Source organism: Abramis brama (genome assembly GCF_963993115.1).
Source record: "Abramis brama genome assembly, chromosome: 2".
NCBI classification, from domain to species: domain Eukaryota; kingdom Metazoa; phylum Chordata; class Actinopteri; order Cypriniformes; family Leuciscidae; genus Abramis; species Abramis brama.
In genome coordinates, this window is record NC_139964.1 from 65,615,119 (window position 1) to 65,638,188 (window position 23,070).

The 23,070-nt window shown below is 37.0% G+C and overlaps 1 protein-coding gene across 41 annotated transcripts in view; it reads right to left on the reverse strand.

Moving 5' to 3' along the window:
• The window catches only part of mbnl2 (muscleblind-like splicing regulator 2), a 79,074-nt gene that overhangs the window by 47,203 nt on the left and 8,801 nt on the right, over nucleotides 1–23,070 (reverse strand). For 36 of the 41 annotated variants that reach the window (XM_084101933.1, XM_084101922.1, XM_084101914.1 and 33 more), the window contains exon 2: nucleotides 6,089–6,778. In XM_084101933.1, coding sequence (XP_083958059.1) covers nucleotides 6,089–6,262 — 174 coding nt within the window. In that variant the 5' untranslated portion in view covers nucleotides 6,263–6,778. Of the gene's footprint in view, nucleotides 1–6,088; nucleotides 6,779–22,484; nucleotides 22,736–23,070 lie in introns of those variants that run through there. The other 5 variants (XM_084101923.1, XM_084101938.1, XM_084101921.1 and 2 more) reach the window with 1 other exon arrangement.

Here is a 23,070-nt window from a genome sequence, read left to right on the forward strand (position 1 = left end):
GAGGAGCTCACGAGTCTCCACAGCACCTCGAGTCCCGGCTCGAGCGAGAGAATCTGGTGACCGCCGACTCCCAGGGGCCAAAGACACCCGCTCAATGGGCCTCTGTGTTCTCCAGGCTGCATTAATACAGCAGTGCGCTGAATAGCTCAGTTCTAGAGGTCAGAGGTCAGATGCCTCAAGCAAACAAGATACAACAAATGAATGGATTCTGGGTCGGGTTTGGGGCAGTTTTTCTTATACTGTATATCTATAAGTTTTCAATTAATAGGGATGGGCGATTTATCAGAAATTTATATTGCAATATTTATGCATTTGTTCTAAAACTGTTTAAAGCAAAGAGTAAAAATTTAGTTAAAAAAAAAAAAATCAAGTAATGTTTTCCACACTGTTTTTCATTAAGGAAGGAAGATTAATAATTAATTCATTATTTAATTATTTTGATTTATATGCACCAATATAACAATACACAGTATGTAATAAAAAGATTTTAAAAAATGACATAAAAAAAACAAAACAAAAAAACATGTGGACCACTTAATGCTATTTGGGAGATTTGATTCACACAAATGAATCAATTTATTAAAAAATTAATCAGAGACTTGAATCAGTAAAAAAAAAAAAAACTGAACTGATTCATTGAAACACTAACTCTTATGCAATTGTGTGCTACTGAAATATGATTCTAAGCTGTTGTTAAAATATACATTAAAATAAAAATAAACAAATATATTGTCACGAACACCCTCATATTATAAACATCCAATGGCATGTTTTGAGAAAATTAATGACCAAGAAAAATTCAAGATCAAAATTATTGTTGCTTTCTTTTATATCTCCAGTAAAAAATATCCCCCAAAAATACTGTGAATATTCTATATATTGCCCCGTGCTATTAATTAATGAACAAAAATACTAAAATAAATTATAATTAAAATAGATATATAATTTTGAAAAAAAAAAAGTAAAGGTTAGATATATTTTATATAAATATAAAAAATTGTATTTTGACAAATATATAAAAAAAATTTTTTTGAGAATCTATACGTCTACTTGCTCAGAGAAGATCATAAAGTGGATTTAGCCATTTAGGGTGGAGGTTTGGTTTGGTCTTAAACCTGTGACATGAATCACATGACGCACCCAGAAAGCCCTGTGATGTGCAAATCGGTTCGGTCGATTGTGCTAACTGGAGGCAGTTGTTAACACATTAGGTAGCCGTCATCTCCGACAGACCTGAACTGCCGTAACAGACCGCAAGTCGATGGCAAATTACAGTAATTCACCAGATATTTGACACCAGTATACCTCGCCTCTGAATAACAGAGAACAGAGACAGCTCGGAGAAGAGCAGCACAGGCTGATGTTGCCAAAACACATTAAACTTTTGCCCTGCGCACTGAACGTCTGAGCATGCATGACCACGGGTTAATATGATTGCAGAAGCTTTGGCTAATTTAAAATGCACATAGAAAAAAACAATACAGTACTTCAGTAAATCCTTTTAAACGGTCGCATATCAGCTTTAGGCCTGCGATGAAACTCTGCTTTCAAAAATATCCATCTTTATACAACCTCTATGGGAAGAAAACGAGCTCATCATCGCCCACATGCCTGGTAACACTATCCTCTCACACTGACCTACATAGTGACCTTGCCTAATTTGCGAGATAAACAGCCGAGTGTGTGTGTGTGTGAGCTGTTGACGATTGTTTTTGAAGGGCGGGACTGCAGCGCACATGAAGGTAAGTATCATCTTAAGTCTATTATTCCTGTGAGAGATATGGAGCTGCTCCAGTTTTACTGCGCATTTGTCAATGTCACCGGCGCTGTGTTTTCACTGCATTAAAACATGTATTGCTCGGCTCATGGCCATCTGTGTCGGGAAACATTACCTGGCCCAGATTAAACAAAAAGACCAGTTTGTGATCACTATGGAAGAATATGATCAAATAAATAATTCACTTTATTATTAATAACAGTCGTCACTACATTATTTATCATTTTAAAAAATGTGTTGCTAGGGTGTTCATGGCAGGGTTATTACATTAAACTAAAACCAAATCCATTTAAAAAAATATATATTTTCGCAAATATTAAAGTTTTTATTATTATTTCAGCGAGCTGCTAAGGCAGCATTTCTCATTTCAACGTGTACTAAAATAACTAAAACTGAAATAAAAATGTATTGAAAAATATAGATATATTTAAAAAAATAATAATAATGAAAATGACAAAAACACAAATTACGACAACTTTAACCATATTAAACCGGGTGTGTCGTCATCAACACATCTAACCAAGCTGTGTTCATGTTACAGTCACTCTTCAGCCATGTGCACTATCAAAATAATTCACATTGCTCCTGAGAGAAGACGGCTTAGCTACACTTTTCGACAATTTACAGCATATTTTGGTAATTTCATCAGCAGCTTTTGGGGAGAGCGGGATGGCAGGATTTGAACGAGAGATACGGAGCGAGATTTTTAGGAAATTCGCTTTTTTTTTTCTTATATTGTTAGCAGTGTTTTAATTAGCATACTATGATCCTGTGCCTTAACCCTTTAGAACCTGAAGCTAAAATAGGTGTTTTTCACATATTTAGATGACTGATTTACTGACTGTAAAATTATAAAACAATGTGCAAGGTGTCATCTTTTTCAGAAAAAGATTAGCTTTCAACAAATTACAGTTATTGACCATTATTGTGTGTGGTGAGTTTCTAAATAGAATTTAAATAGACAAAAAAAAAAAAAAAAAAAAACGAGAATAAATTTACTGATTTAATTTTTTTTTTTTTAAACAGAAAAATCACTAACGAAAGAAACTAACACTTTTACGTTGAAAAATGAACTATAATACATATATACAAGTCTTTTTTGTGACATTGGGTGGCACAGTTTTCATTTAGGACACTTTTTTTCATACACGCACATACAAATGCACGCATTCATAGGCACGCACACATACACATGCACACATCACATGCTAAGATACGTGAAAGAGTAACGGCCATCCGCCTCCCAAGTTTCGTTAAAAATCATCCCAATCCCCTCTTCTGCTGTCTACCACTTCTTTCACCATGTATTTGTTTTTTTTATTATTTTATGCAATCCAAAACACTCTAACCTGCCGCACTGCGTATCTCTCTGTTCAAATCCAGAAAGCTGCTGTCATTTGCTGACGGAAAGCATGAAATTACCGTAATAAGCCATATATTGCAGAAAAGCGCATGTTGTCAGGGGCAATTTGAATGGTTTTGATCGTGCAAACGGTTGAAGAGTTACGGTAAAATGAATACAGTTGCTGGTATGTGTCGGCGATGACAAAGTCGTTTCTAAAGGGTTAAACCCCTCTTAAATTAATCTCCATGAACACCCTTAATAAACTATTCTTCCACCTATTCATTAGCCTGACCAGGTGAGTTTGCATATCTGTTGATTTGGTGCATTATTATAGAGCTGATGTGAATAATCATTAGCGGTGAATAAACATTATGAACTGTACATTTGTCTTTCTGAACGGGTGCATGAGGATGCTATGAAGCGCGCGTCCATTGTAGTGCGTTTTATCGCAATGCTCTCTTCGCTTTGACGTGTACATGTTTAATCTTTGACGGTCTAAATGCAGAGAATTGTGTCTTGCACTCATGTACCCGAGGTTGAATGTAAAGCACATGTAAACACCCTCTGGCTCCGCCCACTACTGTAGCCACGCCCCCAAACTCTCACTATAGGTTGAGCTGGAAAGTGATTGACAGATCTGAGAGGGCTGCTCTCAGTGTTTAGATGGCTCAATGTTACAGTGCTGGGAGAGTATAAACCCATACTAATAGTAGTCAATAAACAATACACTTGTTTAAGAGAATGTATTTTAACATAAAATTTCACCCTCAACAAAAAAGCATGAGCTAAAATCTGACACTTTAATTATTGCTCACTGCATTTGTTTGGCACATGGTTGCGGATCTAAAAACAGCACGGGCATTCACCGAAACACACTGCCAGGCCGTATCTGACGGACGTGGCATGGTAACGTTAGATGGAAAGATATAAAACTGGCTGGATGAGAACGCAGCGCTGCCCTTTCGCTCTCTATAGGTCAGCTTTATTTGAAGTGTGCAGTATGCAGTGTGGCAGAGCTGACACATGCACTCTAATTTGAGAGTGCTGCACTAAGACAAGCTATTTGCCAACAACACAAAAAGTGTCCTCAAAAAATGTGTTGACGTTCACTCGATCGATTACCGGGTGCAGCAAGTTCCCGTGCCTCATTTGCATAATAATAATTGCCTAGAAACTGATCACAGTCAAAAATGGTGTTTATGCACACAAAAGCCCTATTCGGACGGGACTAGTGTAACATGGAGAGGAGGGCTAGAGTAATAATCACCAGAGCTTCTCAGTGATTTTAGTCCCGTCCGAATGTGCATCTCAGTGATCATCACGGACAATGTCGGTAAAGATTACGGTGACTTTTACCATCAGTAAAAAGGTCTGGAAAAATGACCTCAGGTGATACTAATCCCGTGCGAATAGAGCCGCTGTAAACATGTACGTAAATATTTCATAATTTCCTGTTTAAAAGTAGTTTCCAGCGTTTTTTTTCCAAGTATGAAGACGCTTGAAAAAGCGTTCAGTTGCGTTCTAGACGCTGGGACGAGTCTGTGGCAAAACTCAAGTGTTTCACACACACACACCATTCAGATCAGAAAGAAGATCGACAGCACTTGTTCGAGGCACGAAACATCTTTTAGCATATACACACCTGTGAACGCACAGTGAATGCGATAACTAGCTACAATTGTCACATATATGTGACCCTGGATCACGTCACCAGTCTCGAGTCGCACGGGTATATTTGTGGCAATAGCCAACAATACATTGTATGGGTCAAAAATATCGATTTTTCTTTTATGCCAAAAATCATTAGGATATTAAGTAAAGATCTTGTTCCATGAAGATATTTTGTAAATTTCCTACCGTAAATATATAAAACATTTATTTTTGTGAGTGAATGCAGCACAATCGCCAACATAAATGAACAACTTTAAAGGAGATTTTCTCAATGTTTACATTTTTTGCACCCTCAGATTCCAGATTTTCTAATAGTTGTATCTCGGCCAAATATTGTCCTATCCTAACAAACCATACATCAATGGAAAGCTTATTTATGCAGCTTTCAGATGATGTATAAATCTCAATTTCAAAGAATTTACCCATGTGACTGGTTTTGTTGTCCAGGGTCACACATATAGTCTACAGATGCATGCAGAAGAATCGCAATTACCATATTTTCTAGAATTTTAAGTCTCCATGTTTTTGTCAGAAGGGAAATGCTTATAAATGCATCATTTTTTTTGCTGATCCAATATTTGAATTATAAATTATAAAAGAGTCTTTACACAAAAATGGATTAAGAACAACTTTGAAAATGTAATTGCGATTATTAATTACGATTATCGCAATTTACAATGAATGATGTTTTGAACAGATTTATGCCATTGTTTGAAGCGACTGCATGCCATATTGTTATATCAAAACAAACCAGCTAAAAACTCCTCTGGAAAAACTTTCATTGCTTTTCTATAGCATTAAGCCTCAAATGTCAAATATTGGAAAAAAAATTATTTAAAGAAACCAAACCAAAGTCAAGTCATCTTCATTTATATAGCGCTTTTAACAATGTAGATTGTTCCAAAGTGGCTTTACAGTGATAATAGGAAATTAAAGTAACAGAGATTGTTTTGGCTTTACAGCGGCTCTAGAATAAAGTTATTGTCCAGCTAAAGTTAGTTTTGATTGGATTTGTAAAAATATTCATGGTATTATAATGTTACACTAACTATAATTAAAACAATGGGGGAAAAAACCCTTAAGATAAGCTGTAGAAAAGAAAAAAACATATCTTAAGCACACAGAATAATGTAAGTGGGCTTTTTGTAATTGTGCCTTTGAACGATTACATTATTGTGGGATCCATAATTTTAACCGCGATTACAAATTCAATTGTGCAGCCCTAAGTCCGAGCTAATCAAATGTCTTCCGGCATTGTTGAAAGAAAGCTGCATCACGTCAGTGTAAGATCTTACCTTCAGCGAGTCGAAGCAGGCGATCACCCGTCCGTTCTCCACCTGGCAGCTCTTGGGCGGGTGCGCGAACTTGCATTCCTCGTCGCTGCGCGAGCACGTCCCTCTCTGAAACTGCCGGCACACCTCGAGAGTCAGCCATTTCGTGTCTCGTATCGACGCGATGTTTAAAGCCATAGCAAAAGTTGTGTCGAGAACCTGCAGGCTCTATGGCGTCAGTAGATTGTTGACTTGGGTTTGAATAGTCTGCAAACTTATTTGTGTGTGTTGTTGTTGTTGTGGTTTTGAGGTTTGTCTCAGTTTGTTGGCGAGGCCCTTTAAATAGAGATGTCACATTCAGACCCCCGTTGGCTGTCGCATGGGAGATGGCCGCTCTTGGTGAAGCTGTCAATCTCTGTCGAGTCGTTCATCAGTCATTTAGTCCCAGGTGCACAACACTGGAGCGACAATAAGAACATGCTCCAGGTCTCCGAATGGTCTTGAGGCCAACGGTTGTGGAAAACTCTGCCTGAAGGCAATGGCTAACAATATCTAATAATGGTCCGTGAATGGAAAGAACGTGTTGGTTCCTTGTGCTTTGGCAAGTCTGAGGAATTGAATATCTTTTCGGAGGCCAAGCCAGTGTAGGATGGGGGCGGAGAGCAGCTTCAAGTAGGAACCGCGTCAGAAAAGGCACTTTCTTCTGTCCGGGATCTGGAAAAGAAGGCCAAGATTTGATTTGGGTAAGAAGAAACAAGGCCAATAGAAGTTTACCACATGAACATGACCATTTATAGGTGGTACAACATTGAATTTTCTTCATTTCACTGTTACTTTACACCTCTTATTTGTTTATGTAGCATTTACTAGGGTCTAAATATTTAACAAAGTTATATAGAGATATTTTGTATTTCGAGATAGATAGATAGATATATAGATAGATGATAGATAGATAAATAGATAAATAGACAGATAGATAGATAGATAAAAGACAGACAGATAGATAGATAGATAGATAGATAGATAGATAGATAGATAAAAGACAGATAGATAAAAGACAGATAGATAGATGATAGATAGATATAGATAAAAGACAGATAGATAGATAGATAGATAGATAGATAGATAGACAGATAGATAGATAGATAAAAGACAGATAGACAGATAGATAGATAGATAGATAGATAGATAGATAGATAGATAGATAGATAGATAGATAGATAGATAGATGATATCCATCTAAAAGGAATAACAGACGGGTGTTATTCTGGAAATTGAAGCACTGGTGTTATCTAATCATGGGCCATTCCAGGATTATATTTACATTTAATCATTTAACCGAGGCTTTTATCCACAGAGACTAACAAATGAGGAACATCACAAGCATGAACTAAAGCTAGAAGCAAATCAGTGTAATATCAAACTTCGCATCAAAGCATGCATGGAAAAACACAGCTATATCGATTAAGCACAGCGTCACATTCTGTGTTCAAGCACTAAAGGAAAACCACCCTTCCTGAACCCTTTAAGATGGCCTAACCTGTTGAGGAACGCCAGAGACTTCAGCCAATAGAAAACATGCAGAGGCGCAACATTCCTGGCAGACATTCAATGCCAGAACAGGACTGACACAGATGCATATTCCAGACGCGATCCCGCCAGCGCCGAGTGCCACAACACCTCCACCAGCTCGCATTAAACACGGAGTAACGAAGGATAGTCACCTTCATTTATACAGCGCTTTTTACACCACAGAGTGTTTCAAAGCAGCTTTACAGAGATAACGGGAAAATAACGCAACAAAGTTTGTTTCTAGAAGAAAATAGCATCACAGTCCAGCTTAAGGAAGTTCAGTGATGGTTCATTTTTGTTGTAAAAAAAAAAGTTATATATATATATAGCCGCTCTGGAGAAAACAGCGATAGAAAGATCGATAGAACAGACAGACAAAACAATAGAAAGTAGGGCTGGACAATAATTCAATATCAATATATATCGAGGTATAATTTTTTTCAACAACGTTGATAGGATTTTTAAACACATTTCCGATATTTCAATCTACATTACAGCATTTGTCACTGGCACATGTAACCCAAATAATCCATTAGTAATCATATTGACTGCAAAGCCTTCATGCAAACACCTTAATCGATCAGACTGAGCTTGATCCGAATGAAATAGGTGGGTTACTTCTTTTCTAATCCGATCAAGAGAACATGTAAACACTTGATCATATTGATAACCGAAACTGAAAGGACTGCGCATTAGGGGTGGGAATTGGCAAAAATGCGATATTGCGATATTTGTGCCACGATTCAATATTATTGCGATTCTTAACATGCAAGTATTACAGCATCTACAGCAAGTATTGCGATTCAATTCTGCGATATATTGCGATTCATGTCCCCCATATTATTCAAAGGCATTACAAAAAATGAGGAAAATAAGACTGTTCAACTCACTTCAAATGTCACATTTAATTCTGTGAACATTATCTTCTACACATTAACTGAAGTGCAAAAACGTTGTCCTTGAACACTCAGGACACAGGACCTCGTGTTACAGGAACAGGACGTAATTATTCTCTGAATAGGAGACCTCTCACATGAATGGTGAGCTCCCAGCACATAACTTAAAATCATTTAAATACAATAGAGTAACATAAACCTGAGAATAATCATATAAATAAGAGTAACTTAGAGCTTCAATCAAAGTGAGAAAAATAAACAAAAATGTGTAGCCTACTGCTAGAGTCCAGTCCTGTTGGCTGTAAGGTCATCAACCAAAATTCATTTGGGAATATACTATTCGCTTTTTGATGAAAAACAAAATTTACCCACACTTTCGATTTGAAAGAAGACGTCGTGTACAACCGGTTGTGATGGTGAAGCCATTTTCATTTGAATTTGCTGTTGAATGAACGACAACAAAGCACCGCAACAAGCACCATCTTGTGGATGTAATGCGCAAATGTAAATTATCAGAGTAAACTCTGAGAAAACCAATGGAGAAAACCCGAAAGTAATTTTATAATTAAATATTGCAATACTTTGCGCCACTGTATCGATATAATTGCGTGCGCAAAATATTGCGATACTGAACCGAATCGATTTTGTCCCCCACCACTACTGCGCACGTGCAATGACGTAGAATAGCGCAATGGTTTCCCGTCATTCTGAAATTCTCTTTTCATTCCGCGTCTGTGAAGTGGAGCAGGACAACGTCCCACCAGTCCTACACTGAAAAAAATGATTTTTGCTGCTTGTTCAAATTGCTTGATTAAAATGAGCTTAAGCAACACAATTGCTATACATTTTGTCCAAACATAATTTGATTGTGTTCAATCTGCTTAAATATAGGTAAAATTTAAATTTACTTAATCCATTTGTGTTGGATTACATGAATGATTTGTGTTGCATTAACTGAAACTGGGCGGTGCTTGTTAGTTCCCAGCATGCTTTGCATATGGCTGAATTAAGAGAGAATAAATGTTGAAATTAAGTGTTATTTTATGTGTTTTTGAGAAAATTAGAAAAGGGGAAGACTTGATAGTGTGTAATTGTGTTTAATGTTCAATTACATTCAAATTATTAGAACCATTTAAATTACAGACACATTGTGGAGAAGAGTGGAGCATTTGGTTAGGTTGTGGACTGATTCAGAAAACACTAATAGCTTTGGCTGAAAGAGTGTGTAAATTTAGCATTTAAGATTGGTTCATGCACTGAAAAGATATCAGTTTATAAAGATATTAGTTTATATTTAGTATAATTTGCTTTGTTGATTGAACATGAATAGTCTGTGTTCGTCTGTGTTATTTAAACGTGAATAATTTGTGTTGATGGAACACAATTGTGTAAGTGGCTACCAAAGCAAACAATTTGTGTGCAACCAATGTCCACTATTCAATTGAGTAAATCCAATGAATTATTTTTTTCAGTGTAGTTTCCGATTCTCATCCAGACGTCTGGTTTTGGGCGTGGGGAGGGTAGGGCTGCACAATAACAGTACAGTAAAACACTGATGTTCACTTTCAGAAGCTGTAGGGATGTTTTCTAGTCACAAAAAGAATGTGAAACACATATGTAGGTTATATAATAGATAATTTAAGTTTATTTCACACACTTCAAGCATTATCATATCGCTTTTTATCGCATATCGCAGTGTTCTTCAATATCGTGCAGCCCTAGGGGAGGGGCATTTTTATTGCGTGATAAATATAAGCAGTGGCACAACGGTTCATGTGCTCATTGTCTCTAAATTATGACCAGAAATGGATAAATATTAAGTCTGCTGTTTAAAACAAATAAAGAACAAAAAATGTGGGAGAATGGTTATTATGCGCAAACATCGGGAAACTCTATTGTGCAGTGAGCGCATGTCAAAAATATATATTCCGATCTGAAGCGGCAACATCAACCCGATCACTTGTTTAGCGTTCATGTAAACACCACGTTCAGACTGATCAATCGAGTGTCATAAACACTCAACAATGTCCTTGCCCCAGCAACTTGTGTTTTTGTTATTGATCACTCTTTTTTCTGTTTTCTGCAGCAACTCTGAGCACTTTTCATATTCTTCATCCTGACTGAAGCACTTTTGTTTCAATCTATAAGAATAATATAATCAGCCTATTTTATAGTTCAAAGATATTAATATTAATAAGTTGAGAGTTTATTTGACAGTGATTTCACATTTCTTGTTTGGATGACGGCTAAACACAAATAAAAGGTGAACATTCATTTATTTGTACCTTTTTTGTTTTATAAAATATATAATAGAAAGACAGAACGATAGACAAATGCCAGTCCAGCTGCCAGTAAGTAACTCTTCTTTACAGTAGGAGAACTTTTCATGATCACTAACCCCTTATATAGGATTATATTTATCCTTATAAGAATAAACTAGTCACCTCTCAAGATTTGGAGCGGCTTATAACATAACCACCAGCCAATCTTCAAATAACACGCCGCCTCTGGCGTGACTTGTGAAGCTCACACAAACATTGCTGCTGAAATAGAGGACTTTTCTTGGAACATCTGGAAATATTTTCTTGTGCAAACTGAAGGAGAGGCGGCGGGAAGGGAAGGGAAGGGAAGGGAAGGGAAGGGAAGGGTGGGGGTGTTGCAGACAGACGAAACAAGCCCGTAAAAATCAGCATCTGCCGTTGAAGATTCACTGTGCTGGGTAATGACGGACACGTCCCCTCCACTTACAGCAAAGCCAACAGACAACAGCCAAACAACAACTACTGTGTGTACGGAACTGAACACTATACTAACCCAAGCATTTGCAATGTGTATAATACACATTTTTAGCGGTGAGGTATTGTGTGCATTAAAAAGACAAGTTTGAACAAGTTCTGAGGGAACCTGAATGCCTGGGTTTGAACTCGTGCTCATTTTTTTTAGCATGCCAGTACAGGGCTACACAAACTGCGACCTTTTTTATATTTAAGTTCAGTAATTTCACTTAAATGGCAATGAAAATGACCTATTAATTGTCATTTAAGTGAAATTACTGAACTTAAATATACGAGCTTGATAAAAATGATCATTCTAGAAGAAAATTTCAGATGGCACGAGGCTTTTGCATCTGAACTCTTCATATATATATATATATATATATATATATATATCAGATCAAACAGCGCTGATGTGGAAACCAAGAGAAACATTGTGCCATGCTTTTCGGTCCACAAAACATTCACCATGGCTTTAATGTAGTAATGCTAAATGTAACCATGGTATTGTGGCAGAAATAGTCGAATTTTTTTACATTATTCACTTCAGGGTTCGTACAACCTTTTGAGAGAAATTCATGCACTTTTTCCCAGCACTTCAAAGAGCTGCTTTACATTATTCAGTTCAAATGTGTGTTTTTTAATGTGATGACCAAAAACATTATTTGTTCATCTATCAAAGATTGTCCCCATTTGTCCCCAAGATGTAGGAAAACTAACACGTGGCAAACAAACACTTTTATTTAAATATAAAAAATATATGAAATCACCACTATCACCAGTAGATGGCGGCAGAGGAGCACTTATTGGCTTATTAGTCATTTCCACTCCCTAATGGCGTGTTCACACCAAACACGAATTTAATTATTTGCACGAGTAGATTACATACAAAGTCAATGCAAAGGCGCGAATGATGCAAACCGGGCGACGCATTTGCAGTGAACGCTCGATATTCACCTCAATCGCGTCTTCCGCGCAAGTTAAACAATTTCAACTTGAGCGGAAAATTCACAATACGCTTAGAAATTTTGTTGATGTTGATGATGATGTGCGTGAAGACACTTCTTTTGCGAAAAACAAGAAACATCCCGCGAGTAACGCGATGCAAATATACACTTTGCGTTTGGTGTGAACACAACATAATATAGGCCTATTTTTTTTTCACACACATTTTGCTTTTTAATATTTAGATATTATGAAATCCCTATTATAAAATATCAAATCATCAAGAAATAAATTGTTGTTTCACACTTTTTTGTACTGAAGTATGGAATAGGGAAAGTCACAAAGTCGGGAAAGTCACGAAGTCTCGAGAAAAAACAAAACTTAGGTACGTAGAAAGTAAGTAAAGAGCGCTCCTTTTATAATCACTGAAGTTGCCGGTCAGTTCAGTTTGATATTATAGAAGAACAATGGTCCATTTAATAACAGCTGAATATTAGACATTTTCCCTGCAAAACTTAATTTGTGCATTTTCAAGAAATAAACGTAATATTATTACTAACTGCACTTATTAATGCGAAACAATAGTAATATCATGATTAAATTGCCTTTATGATTAACAATCCCCAATGCTAGTGCTCTGAAACGTGAGTCTGGAGCCCTGCAGTAAAAGTAGGCCAGTGTTGTGTGCACAGCAAGCACGAAACACCATGATGACCCACCACAACATTTGCTGAAATGTGAAGTATAATACAAACACGCTGCAGTGAATATCATGTTAACAACATCTCTTTTTAGACTCATTAATTTGTCAGACTGCCAAATGTTAAAACATTTAAATAAAATCAAATAAAAAATGCTAAATAATTGTAATTATTTCTGGGATGATAACTAGACGCCACTCTGAATTAAACAAGCAACGTAGTGAAATCAAGACACAATAATGAAGTATACAGTAAGCAAACATTAGTATTGCATTCAGAACACAGCCTAGATCGATTCAGTTTTTTGTTAAGACTTGTGTTGATCTGGACCCTCCTTTTGTCTGTCACTAATAACACACAACAAGCATTTGCGTAATCTAATGAGCTAGAGTGTTTCTTTCATTTTTCCACTCTTGTTGCTAAGGGTCTGTTTCTTCTTTCTATTTCCCACAATGCCTAGCAACCACTAGAGTGCTCCTACAAAAAAGAAAAATCTGACTGAGTCATAATAAGAGACATCGACCCTTTAAGAAGAATGCAACAGGTGTAGCGCAACATAAACACATACTCATCTGCATAATGCAGACAGCAGCACAATCATAAAATAATGACACAGCAACAACAAAACAACAAACAAGCATAAAAAAAATATATATTCTTGTCTTCGTATATTATTTTTCAATCAAGCAAGCCTCTATTAGTTTTTCTTGTAAAATCTTGTAAAATAATACAAATTTAATATAATTTATATATATATATATATATAATCATTTCCAAAATAATACAATAAAATGTATAACTAAATATACACACACATATATATATATATATATATATATATATATATATATATATATATATATATATATAAAATAAAAATGTAAAACTAATTTATATTGTACTGTGCTTTTGTAATGTGTGAATTTTCGCTTTGGAAAAATAATAAAATAAAATTACATAAAATTACATAAAATTACATAAAATAAAAATAAAATAAAATAAAATAAAATAAAATAAAATAAAATTTAATTAAATTAAATTAAAAATAATCTGCAATGTCTTTCCTGAAGATTAAATAGGGCAACAAGCCACCTAAATATCCTATCGACTCGTCCCTAGTTGAACTGTGAGTTGAAGCCCTGAATCGAAGCCATACGTCAACGTAACCCGTCTAAAGGCCGAAACTGTCAAGCAGTGATTTCAAAAAGATTTCGGGTGCTGGTGTAATTTGAGATTCTTGTGTGCGGCACTATCTGAGCTCTTAAAAAAACACATTAGCAAAGCTTCCTCTCTGGCAGCACTTTTGAACGGGACCAAAGGGAGGCCGATTTCCAGAACTGGAAAGCGGAAAAACCTGGTGTTAAAAAGAGTCATTTTGAGCCCTCAATCCGTGCTCCACCATCGTACAATCCCAGCACCTGCTGCTCCTTTCCATTTTACCATTATAAAATTAAATGGCCTGCCATACTCGTCGCACACGTAGTCTCAACGGCACTATTTAATTTCATAGCTTTACCCCCCGAGAGTCAGGCCATAAAAAAATTGGATAGAAACCATGTCAGATGTGACCTCATGCAATTAATCCTCTTGTATTTTTAGAACTCAAAAAACCGATGGTCTAATTTACGAGGTGAATGACAGTTAAAGGGTGCTTCAGTAATACAATCTGTCAGCTAGAAGAAGTGCTTAAAGCTTGTAAACCGAAATAACGGGCCACCAAATCTTTGGATTCTCATGCCTGTTGGCTTTTCTCTTCAAGGTGCAATAACGCAAGCATTGAAGCACAGCAAACACAGGGTAATGGTTTATAAAACAGTGCACGTTTAAAGACAAAAAAAATGGTGGAAATGCACAAATCATCAAAGAATGGTGGAAATGCACAAATCATCAAAGCAAAGCTGCAAACCAACATTTGCTTTCTCCCTTACAGAAACTGCAATTCCAGTCAAATCAATGCAAATCTCTCCCTGTCGGCTGTTCGCTCAACTGAGGCCGGCGCGGAGCTAAGACACGGGCTAGGTTTCTCCGGATGACATGGTAGTATCTGAAGCATTCTTTAAAGTGTGTAATGTTTTCATGTTGAAATAACCTTCTACTATCTCCTAGCTTAACATGCAGAGTCAACTATTTGTAGGTAAATTTCCCTGAAAAGTGCAAACACTGCAGTTCTGCGGCACTACTAAACACTGCGTGTGCATCTCGACCGGCCCGACACCACAACTCTGGCTCAACTAATTGCATTTATGATGCTAGTAGGGCAAAAGTTGCATTACAAAAAGATGCAAAAATGGCAAGACATTGCCAGATCACGGATCCCAGTGTTTACCACACATAGACTAATTCATGGCGGTGCGCCACAGAATCAACACCGGCCGCCACATATTGCGTTTCGTTATTCTTTTTGGGTTTTTTTACGCTCTTTAAAACACGCAGTGTATTCGTTCAGCTGCATTTCCTTTCCCTGCTCTCCCTCCGCCTCTCTGTCACTCACGCGTCTCTCTCACTCACACACACACACACACACACACACAGGCCCTCCCCTCTGTGCACACCGCGTCTGTCTCCATGAAAACGAGATCATCCGAGATCAACGAGATAAAAAAATATTTTAGATTCTGAATACAATGTTCTCAGTGTATTAATGTTGGAGTCCCGACCCGACCCTTAGCAAACAATCGATTGCGCCTTCTTTAGAAAGTTAACTAACGTTAGTCGCAAGTTTGTGGTAAAATGCAGTTGGGTTGTCGAGGTCAAAACACGATATAAACTGTGAATCAAATAAACTTATTATAAATAATATTATGTCATTTTTAGGGTGTTAAATGTGTGGATTTTGTGAAGGTGTGAAGCATTTTTGATTAATATTTAATATAATAAAGTTCTATGTAACGAATTATTAACGAAGGAATTATTTTGAACCGGAACCCCCCCCCCACCACTTTAGTAGATATTTCAAAGATAGCTAACACATCAGTAGGCGCGTTTCCATTACAGATTTGCGCAAAACTTTTGCGATTTTTTCTAAATGTTGACAAAAAACTATTGCGAAATGACGGCGTTTCCATTAACCAAAGTTGTGCGACTAAAACGGAATTTTTTTCCTCTCGCGATAAATCATTCCAAACATCATGGCGACGGATGTTGGTTGGTTTACGTATATCCCAGCCACTGCACTGGTCATTAATCTAAGGAGACGTATGTGTGTTATCCAAGCATTAATGTTAAGGAAAGACCCTTATGGCTGGTGTTTCTGGGTGTTTCTCCCTCATTTCTGCTTCGAGGTCTTGATTGTGGCATTTCTTTGAGGTTTAGAATCCAGTATTCCTGTAATTATTTTGTCTTTTATGAATTTAATAAAGAACTCTGTCTCACACCACGTCATCTACGTCAGGTGACCTGTAAATGAGCAAAAACAGGTTCCATTGCAGTTTTGCGAAATATTTATTGAAAAACCACCTCATGCGAGCGTATAAACTTTTTTTGTGATAAATGTGACTTTTTGCGAAATTTACGTGTTTCCACTGGGTGTATTTTCAATTCGCGCAATTTGAATTGGAAGCGTGGTTAGTGCGGAGTAAAAACAGGGTTAGTTAAGTCTAAATGGCACGATAATATCCGAACAAGGCATCGATTTCAAAAAAGACAGGCCAATAAACTGCAAGATTCTGCCAAGTCACTTGTGTTCACAGAGGCCAGAGCTTTGACAGAGAGTTGTAAGCGAGTAGGACGAGGCTGATGAGGGAGGACAGATGGTGTGCAGGTAGGAAGGTGCTGCGGTCTCCTTGTTGTGACCTGCAGAGATTAGCGCTGTCTGTACGCCCCCGCCCTTCCTCACAATGATTAGTGCTTCTGGAGGAGGACGCCTGGCTGAACACCAAAGCCATGCATTCCACAGATGCAATTATCTATTATCACACACACACAAAAAAAAGTACAATATCAGATCTTACGTCACTGTAGGGAATAGGCTTGCTGCGGTAGTCGGTGACCGTTCTCGATTACATTACTTGCCCACCACTGTCGTTTTGCTTTTATTATAGAAATAAAAATCATTTAGTAGCCCTACATTTGGACAACAGATGCTACAATCATAAACTGAAAGTGCTCCATATGCAGCACGAGCCGAAAATTATTTGTTGTAGAAACAACAATTACAAGCAAATTGCAAGTAATGCATGGAATTAAATGTGACATTTTGAAGTAGAAAACAGCATTTTCTTGTAAAACATTCTCCAATAATCTTTTGTTCTTTAGACAGTGTATTCCAATCAAAACTGATTCCAATCACTACGCGTGTGTAGTGCTCAGTTATGCGTTGAGAACCTGAGAAAGCCACCATGATAATGTCACCGGAGATATCGAGAGTGTAATCGGCATGTTTTCCTTGATGACATTTCTAAAAAATGTAAACTGGGTCATTCCATGTCAAATCAACCAAATTTTAGAAACTTAAATCTTAGATTCTGTTAATAATTTTTTCTGAAGACAAAATATTAAATGTCACAGATGTATATTGACTGAGAAATCCACTGTTTTGTAGAGGGGGATCAAAATGGCAAGATTTGGAGTCAGATTACAATAATTAGGGGGGTAAAAATGACTTTAGAAAGATGGCAGCATCATTATTTTAATTTTACACAGAGATTGGTAGGTCTGTTAGTTAAATATGTTTACTTGGCCATTTCGTTGCATTATATGCCAACAGTGACTGTTAAAAAAATGGGGAAAAGCACTTCTTGTGTTTTTTGCCCCAAGTGTGCATGCCTGTAACTCAAGAAGTATTAAAGATATCTTAATATCCTTTTAGATTCTGGTTCTTAGCAACCCTTTCTTTTGGTATCTTAATTTGAAAGGCCTTATATGGTTCAATGCAATAGATATGGAGATCTTAATACGGCTCCATGAGTCAATTGTACACAATTTGTGATCAGATTATTTTAGGTCTACCACCCTTATCGATTGATTTTGCATTCGGAAAGAGTTTTGCAAATGGATCGATTGAGGTGCTTCATTTAAGCCTTTTCAGTCCGATTAAGCCATCAATCTGATTTTAAATAAATTATTTGGGTGCATGTAAATGTAGTAAAGTTGCCCAATCTATGGCTCATTTGGAGGAGATTTTTTTTAAAATAAATGATAAAATCATTTTCCACCCTCGTGAACAACAAGCATTCCCTAACCCTAACCCGACTAACATAACCTAACTTCTGGGTTACTTGTGAGGTAACTAGGTTGCTAATTCATTTGTTATTAAGTAGCTAAGCTGGTAATATAAAGACTGTAGCAGCTTCAATCCCAGAAAGTGCTGAAGCAAGTATCAAACAAGTCTGAGATCCCCTTGAAAAAGAAACGTGACCCCTTGATTAAAGGCATCTGCTAATTAACAAGAAGCCAAAAACCAATGCAAATTACAGATCTTCTGTCTAAAAGATAATGAGTCGTCAGAACAATTCCATTTACAACTTTAATTGAGCAGCTCAAAATGACAGTATAACTGGTGAACTGGCATTGGGGTCACAGGAGTAGGCTTTTCCAAACTGGTTGTGCCATTCAAACAGCCTCTTTTGTTACAATAATAGTGGTTCCAAACCCAGAGGGTGAATGTCGGGTAATCCTCCATGGCATCAGATCAGGAATTACATCATACTGGTCTCCTAATTTGCAATTTTTGGACTTCACTGCATCTAATTAGCCTCCGGTTGACCAAAACGTCATGCATAAAGACATGTGGTTTAATTAATGTGATTTTGTTTCCCAAACCAGTTATAAGGGCGATTCTAAAGATTTCATTGGTCAAAACTGACAATGCTGAACCCTAACCTTAACCTGGTACAGCATTGGTAGCACATCTTGGTAAATACTGTTTGTCGCGATCAGATCCATACATGACTCTTCTGATCCCCTCTGAAACTGAATCAATGAAGTTTGAATCTTTCTTGACAGATGACTGGGGGGGGGGGGGGCAAACGCTTTTCTTTGCTGAAGAAGTTTCTTTTCTTAACAGGGAACTACACTGCGAACAAAATGGCCGCATATGCGACCTTTTGAAATGCCATTGCGACACTAATTTTTAATGGGTCGCAAATGTATCACTGATTATTTTTGTACCTATGTTTTAGGCAATATGCTATGATTTACTATGAGCATTTATTAAAACAGAAATACGTTTTATAACGTGCTCTGAGCATTCAACACATCAAGTTGGCTTCAGCCCCGCGACCGTTACTTAGACTAAAACGTACCATTGTAACAGAGAGAAGATACTTGTAAAATGAAAATTGACGGGCTATAGTTTAAATTTTGTTCTTGCTTGTTTTTTTTTCTGTCAAAATGTCAGAAAGCATTTTGTATTATCCATCCGTGTTTTTAAAATTCGTTAAATGACGGACGTTTTACTGTTAACACAGCCCTCGTTATATGTCGGATTCGTCTAACTTATACTTGATATTATTTTTAGAATAAGTGATTCGTTATGCTATTATTGGACTCCTGTCTATTCATTGTCAACTGTTTTCTATAAATATGTTTGTATTGGCTAACATTTATTCAGCTAATGCGTGTCCTGTTTAAAATGTGCAATGTTCAAATGCAAAGACAGCACGTCACAAATAGAAGCCCTTTTCCCTGTGGGATTTAGTATCATATTTGGATATTGGAATAATAAATTAATCTTAATTGTACACAATGTTCCTGTATTTTTATTTTTTTATTTACTGTTTTCTTAATTTTAGACAAGTTGACCAGCACACAGTATATGCTAGGGCTGCACGATGTGTCGTTTAAGCATCGATATCGCGATGTGCGAATCCACGATAGTCACATCGCAGGATGTGCGATGTAGGCTGATCCGTTATTCATTAACTGTACGGGCCAGCTGCTCCCCGGCCCTTGACGCATGTGATTCGCGGATTAATTGCACATCTTAACCATCATAGAGTGAAAGTTTATCATTTGCATGTGTTTTTAAGTCCTGTCAGTTTAACAGGGCGCATATAAGAACGAGCAGAGCGAGAGCGAGAGAGCCCCGGCCGCGTGCGCGCGCTCACCTTCACCGTCTTCAAACAACACGAGCGCTGTCTTGCTCTCTCTCTCTCCCTCGCGCATATTAATCAAAATCAATTGACACGATGGTGTCGAAAAAAAAAAAAAACTATCCAGTGATGAAATGTTTTCTGTGTTGACTAATCTTGTGCGATATCCTAAACTGCTGAGATAATTATACAACGCGTGCCGTAGACTACATGTCCGATTCGCGAACTAATGATTCATTTGAACCGATTCAATTTAATGAATGGTTTAAACCTATGGTTTAAACAACTGACCTGTCCAACACTGAACTCACGAGACGTCTGAATTGGTGTATACAAAACCTGTAACACTTTACAATAATGTTCTATTTATTAAACTATTTAACTACATTAGTTAACATTTAATATTAGTAAACTGCACTTCTACAACATTGTTAATTTCAACATTTAGGCTATAGCCTTATTGAAATCAAAAGTTGTGCAGTATGTGTTAACATAGTTAATGCACTGTGAAGTAACATTACCAAACAATGAACAGCTGTATTTTTATAAACTAAGATAAACAAAGATTAATAAATACAGAAGTATTGCTCATGGTAAGTTCATGTTAGTTACTAGATTCATTAACTAATGTTAACAATTCAAACCATATCCTAAAGTTACAAACAAATAATTTACTCTAATTTAAATAATTTAAAATGAGAATGTAAGTGTGCTTACCCCATATTTGTTTGTAAGAAAAAATTAGATTAGATTTCATTTCATATCGCAATATATATCGCAGAAAAATAAAATATCGCAATGTCATTTTTTCCCAATATCGTGCAACCCTAGTATATGCAATGCAATGCAATATAATGCATGTGTGTCCTATGTGTGACATATTTTGCACACAGGTAAAGGTGCCCAATATCAGTCATTTCTAAAGTAAAAAAAATAAAAAAGTGTTTTGGAAAATATCTCTTTATTTGATTATCAGTAAATTTGTTTTCTATACAGCCATAACAGCAATATTAATATCGGTTATTATCGGTATCGGCCACAATTTTCACATCGGTGCATCACTACTTAAGAGTTCAGGAGTCTGCCCATCTGTGCCAACCATAGCATGTTGAAATCCATTTTGCACTTTATTGTGTACTGTATTTTCTATTGCAGTAAATCTATCCCAACCAATGTTAAAGAAAACAAAAACAAGAAGGCATGTGGTTTAAAAGATGGCAAGTAAAATAAAAAGCACATCTGTATGCAATAGTTTCATTATTGTTCATTATTATCCAGAGCGGCTTACTATAAATAATTTGTGCGACCAAATCATGTTTTGCGCCAGTAACTGAAAAAGTTAGTAGCGCAAGTGCCACCAGTGGAAAAGGTTAGTGTAATTCCCTGCTTAAGGTGGATGACGACGCAATTTTCTTCTAGAAACAAACTTTGTTGTATTATTTTCATGTTATTACTGTGAAGCTGCTTTGATACAATCTGCATTGTAAAAAGCGCTATATATAAATAAAGGTGACTTGACTTGACTTGAAGGTTATTTACAATGATATGATCATATCATAGAGCAGGCTAAGGACAAAGTCAAGGCAATAGCTGTTTTGGAAGTAACTCAAGAGTAAAACTAGGCCACATTTTCTACAGCTGGAAGAATTTGAGATAACTAAAACCACCCTTTATAATCGTGCCAATTAATGTCTTCATAGTCAAGCGTTAAATGTCAGACATTCATTAAAGTCATATGTTTCAGTAATTAGAAAACGCGCTGCCGTCATTCTCGTCCGGCTGAGTGAATATAAAGCGTTTATGGAAGCGTCTTCTGATAAACAATCACAGTAATGTAATCAAAAACAAATTCTCATATTTTAAAACAACCTACAACTCTGCAAGGCTTGCGATACGAGTGAAAAGGGAGCAAACACGAGGGAGACAGACGGTTTGTAAAGCGCTGCAGCCTCGGTTCAATGTGGTCAGCAAAATCGGGTGTGTCATTTGATAATAGCCTTAATGTAAAACTGAATCCCGGTGACCCAAGTTATTATCTTCATAACACCAAGGCTGCTTTTATCCCCCAGATCATCGTCTCTAGTTATTTATAGCGCTGTGGATGGCAGCCATGCCTGGCTGGTACGGCGCTCTTATCCTCGGGCTGTTTGAAACTGATGTGCAATTTAATTAAGAAGATCATTTAGGCACAGATATGATCTACTTAGCGGCTGACAGACATTTGCGCTGTGTTTTCAGAAAATATCCTGCAACTTATCTCGGGGAAAAAAAGCTAATTATGACACACTGACTTACCTTTACTTGACCCAAACAACATTAACTTGCATTTAAAAAACTCCCTCTCTTCTACGGCAAACTTTCGCCTTGACAGGAAGATGTTGGCACAAAGTCTCGGTTCTCTTTAGAAGTGCGCAACACTAAAATAGTCTCGTAATAAAGGGTAATTTGTTCATGAAACACGCCTGGCAGTTGTAAAGAGTTAAAAGGTGCCAGCTAATTACCTTTCCGAGTCCGTTTAAACGTGTTTCTGATCGATTCGGAGGAGAGCTGTTGCTCTCACGGCTTCGGCTAATAAAGAGTCAGTGGCTGCCTAGACTGTTTTCATGGGGTTTTTTTAACGGGAAGGGCAGAGTCAGTCTCCCTCTTTAAAAAAAAACACGCTCTTCCTCCCAACACGTTTGCCAAATGTTCGACACAAATGCGGCCTTTTCCTGCCACGCCGCAGGTCCTGCTCTTTTAAAGTCTGGATTGTACATCTAGTAAGACCAGAGGTCTGATCAGGCCAACATGAACGATGCTGGCGTTCAGTGAATTTGCATAAAGCCCTTGCTAATCAGACTGGACTAAGACCTTTGGATAGGTTTGGAATCATTTCCCTGGAATAATTTCAGAAAACAAAACAAAGCATATTTTAAGAAAAGCTACACACGCCACTTTGGTTTGAGGCCAAATTCACAAATTAGTAATTCTAACTACATAAATATAAGCATTACACTCTTAAAACTGCAACAAGAATTCAAAAGGAAAGAAACCGGAAAGATTTGGGATATGGGATAAAGCCCCTGCTAATTAGACTGGACCATCATT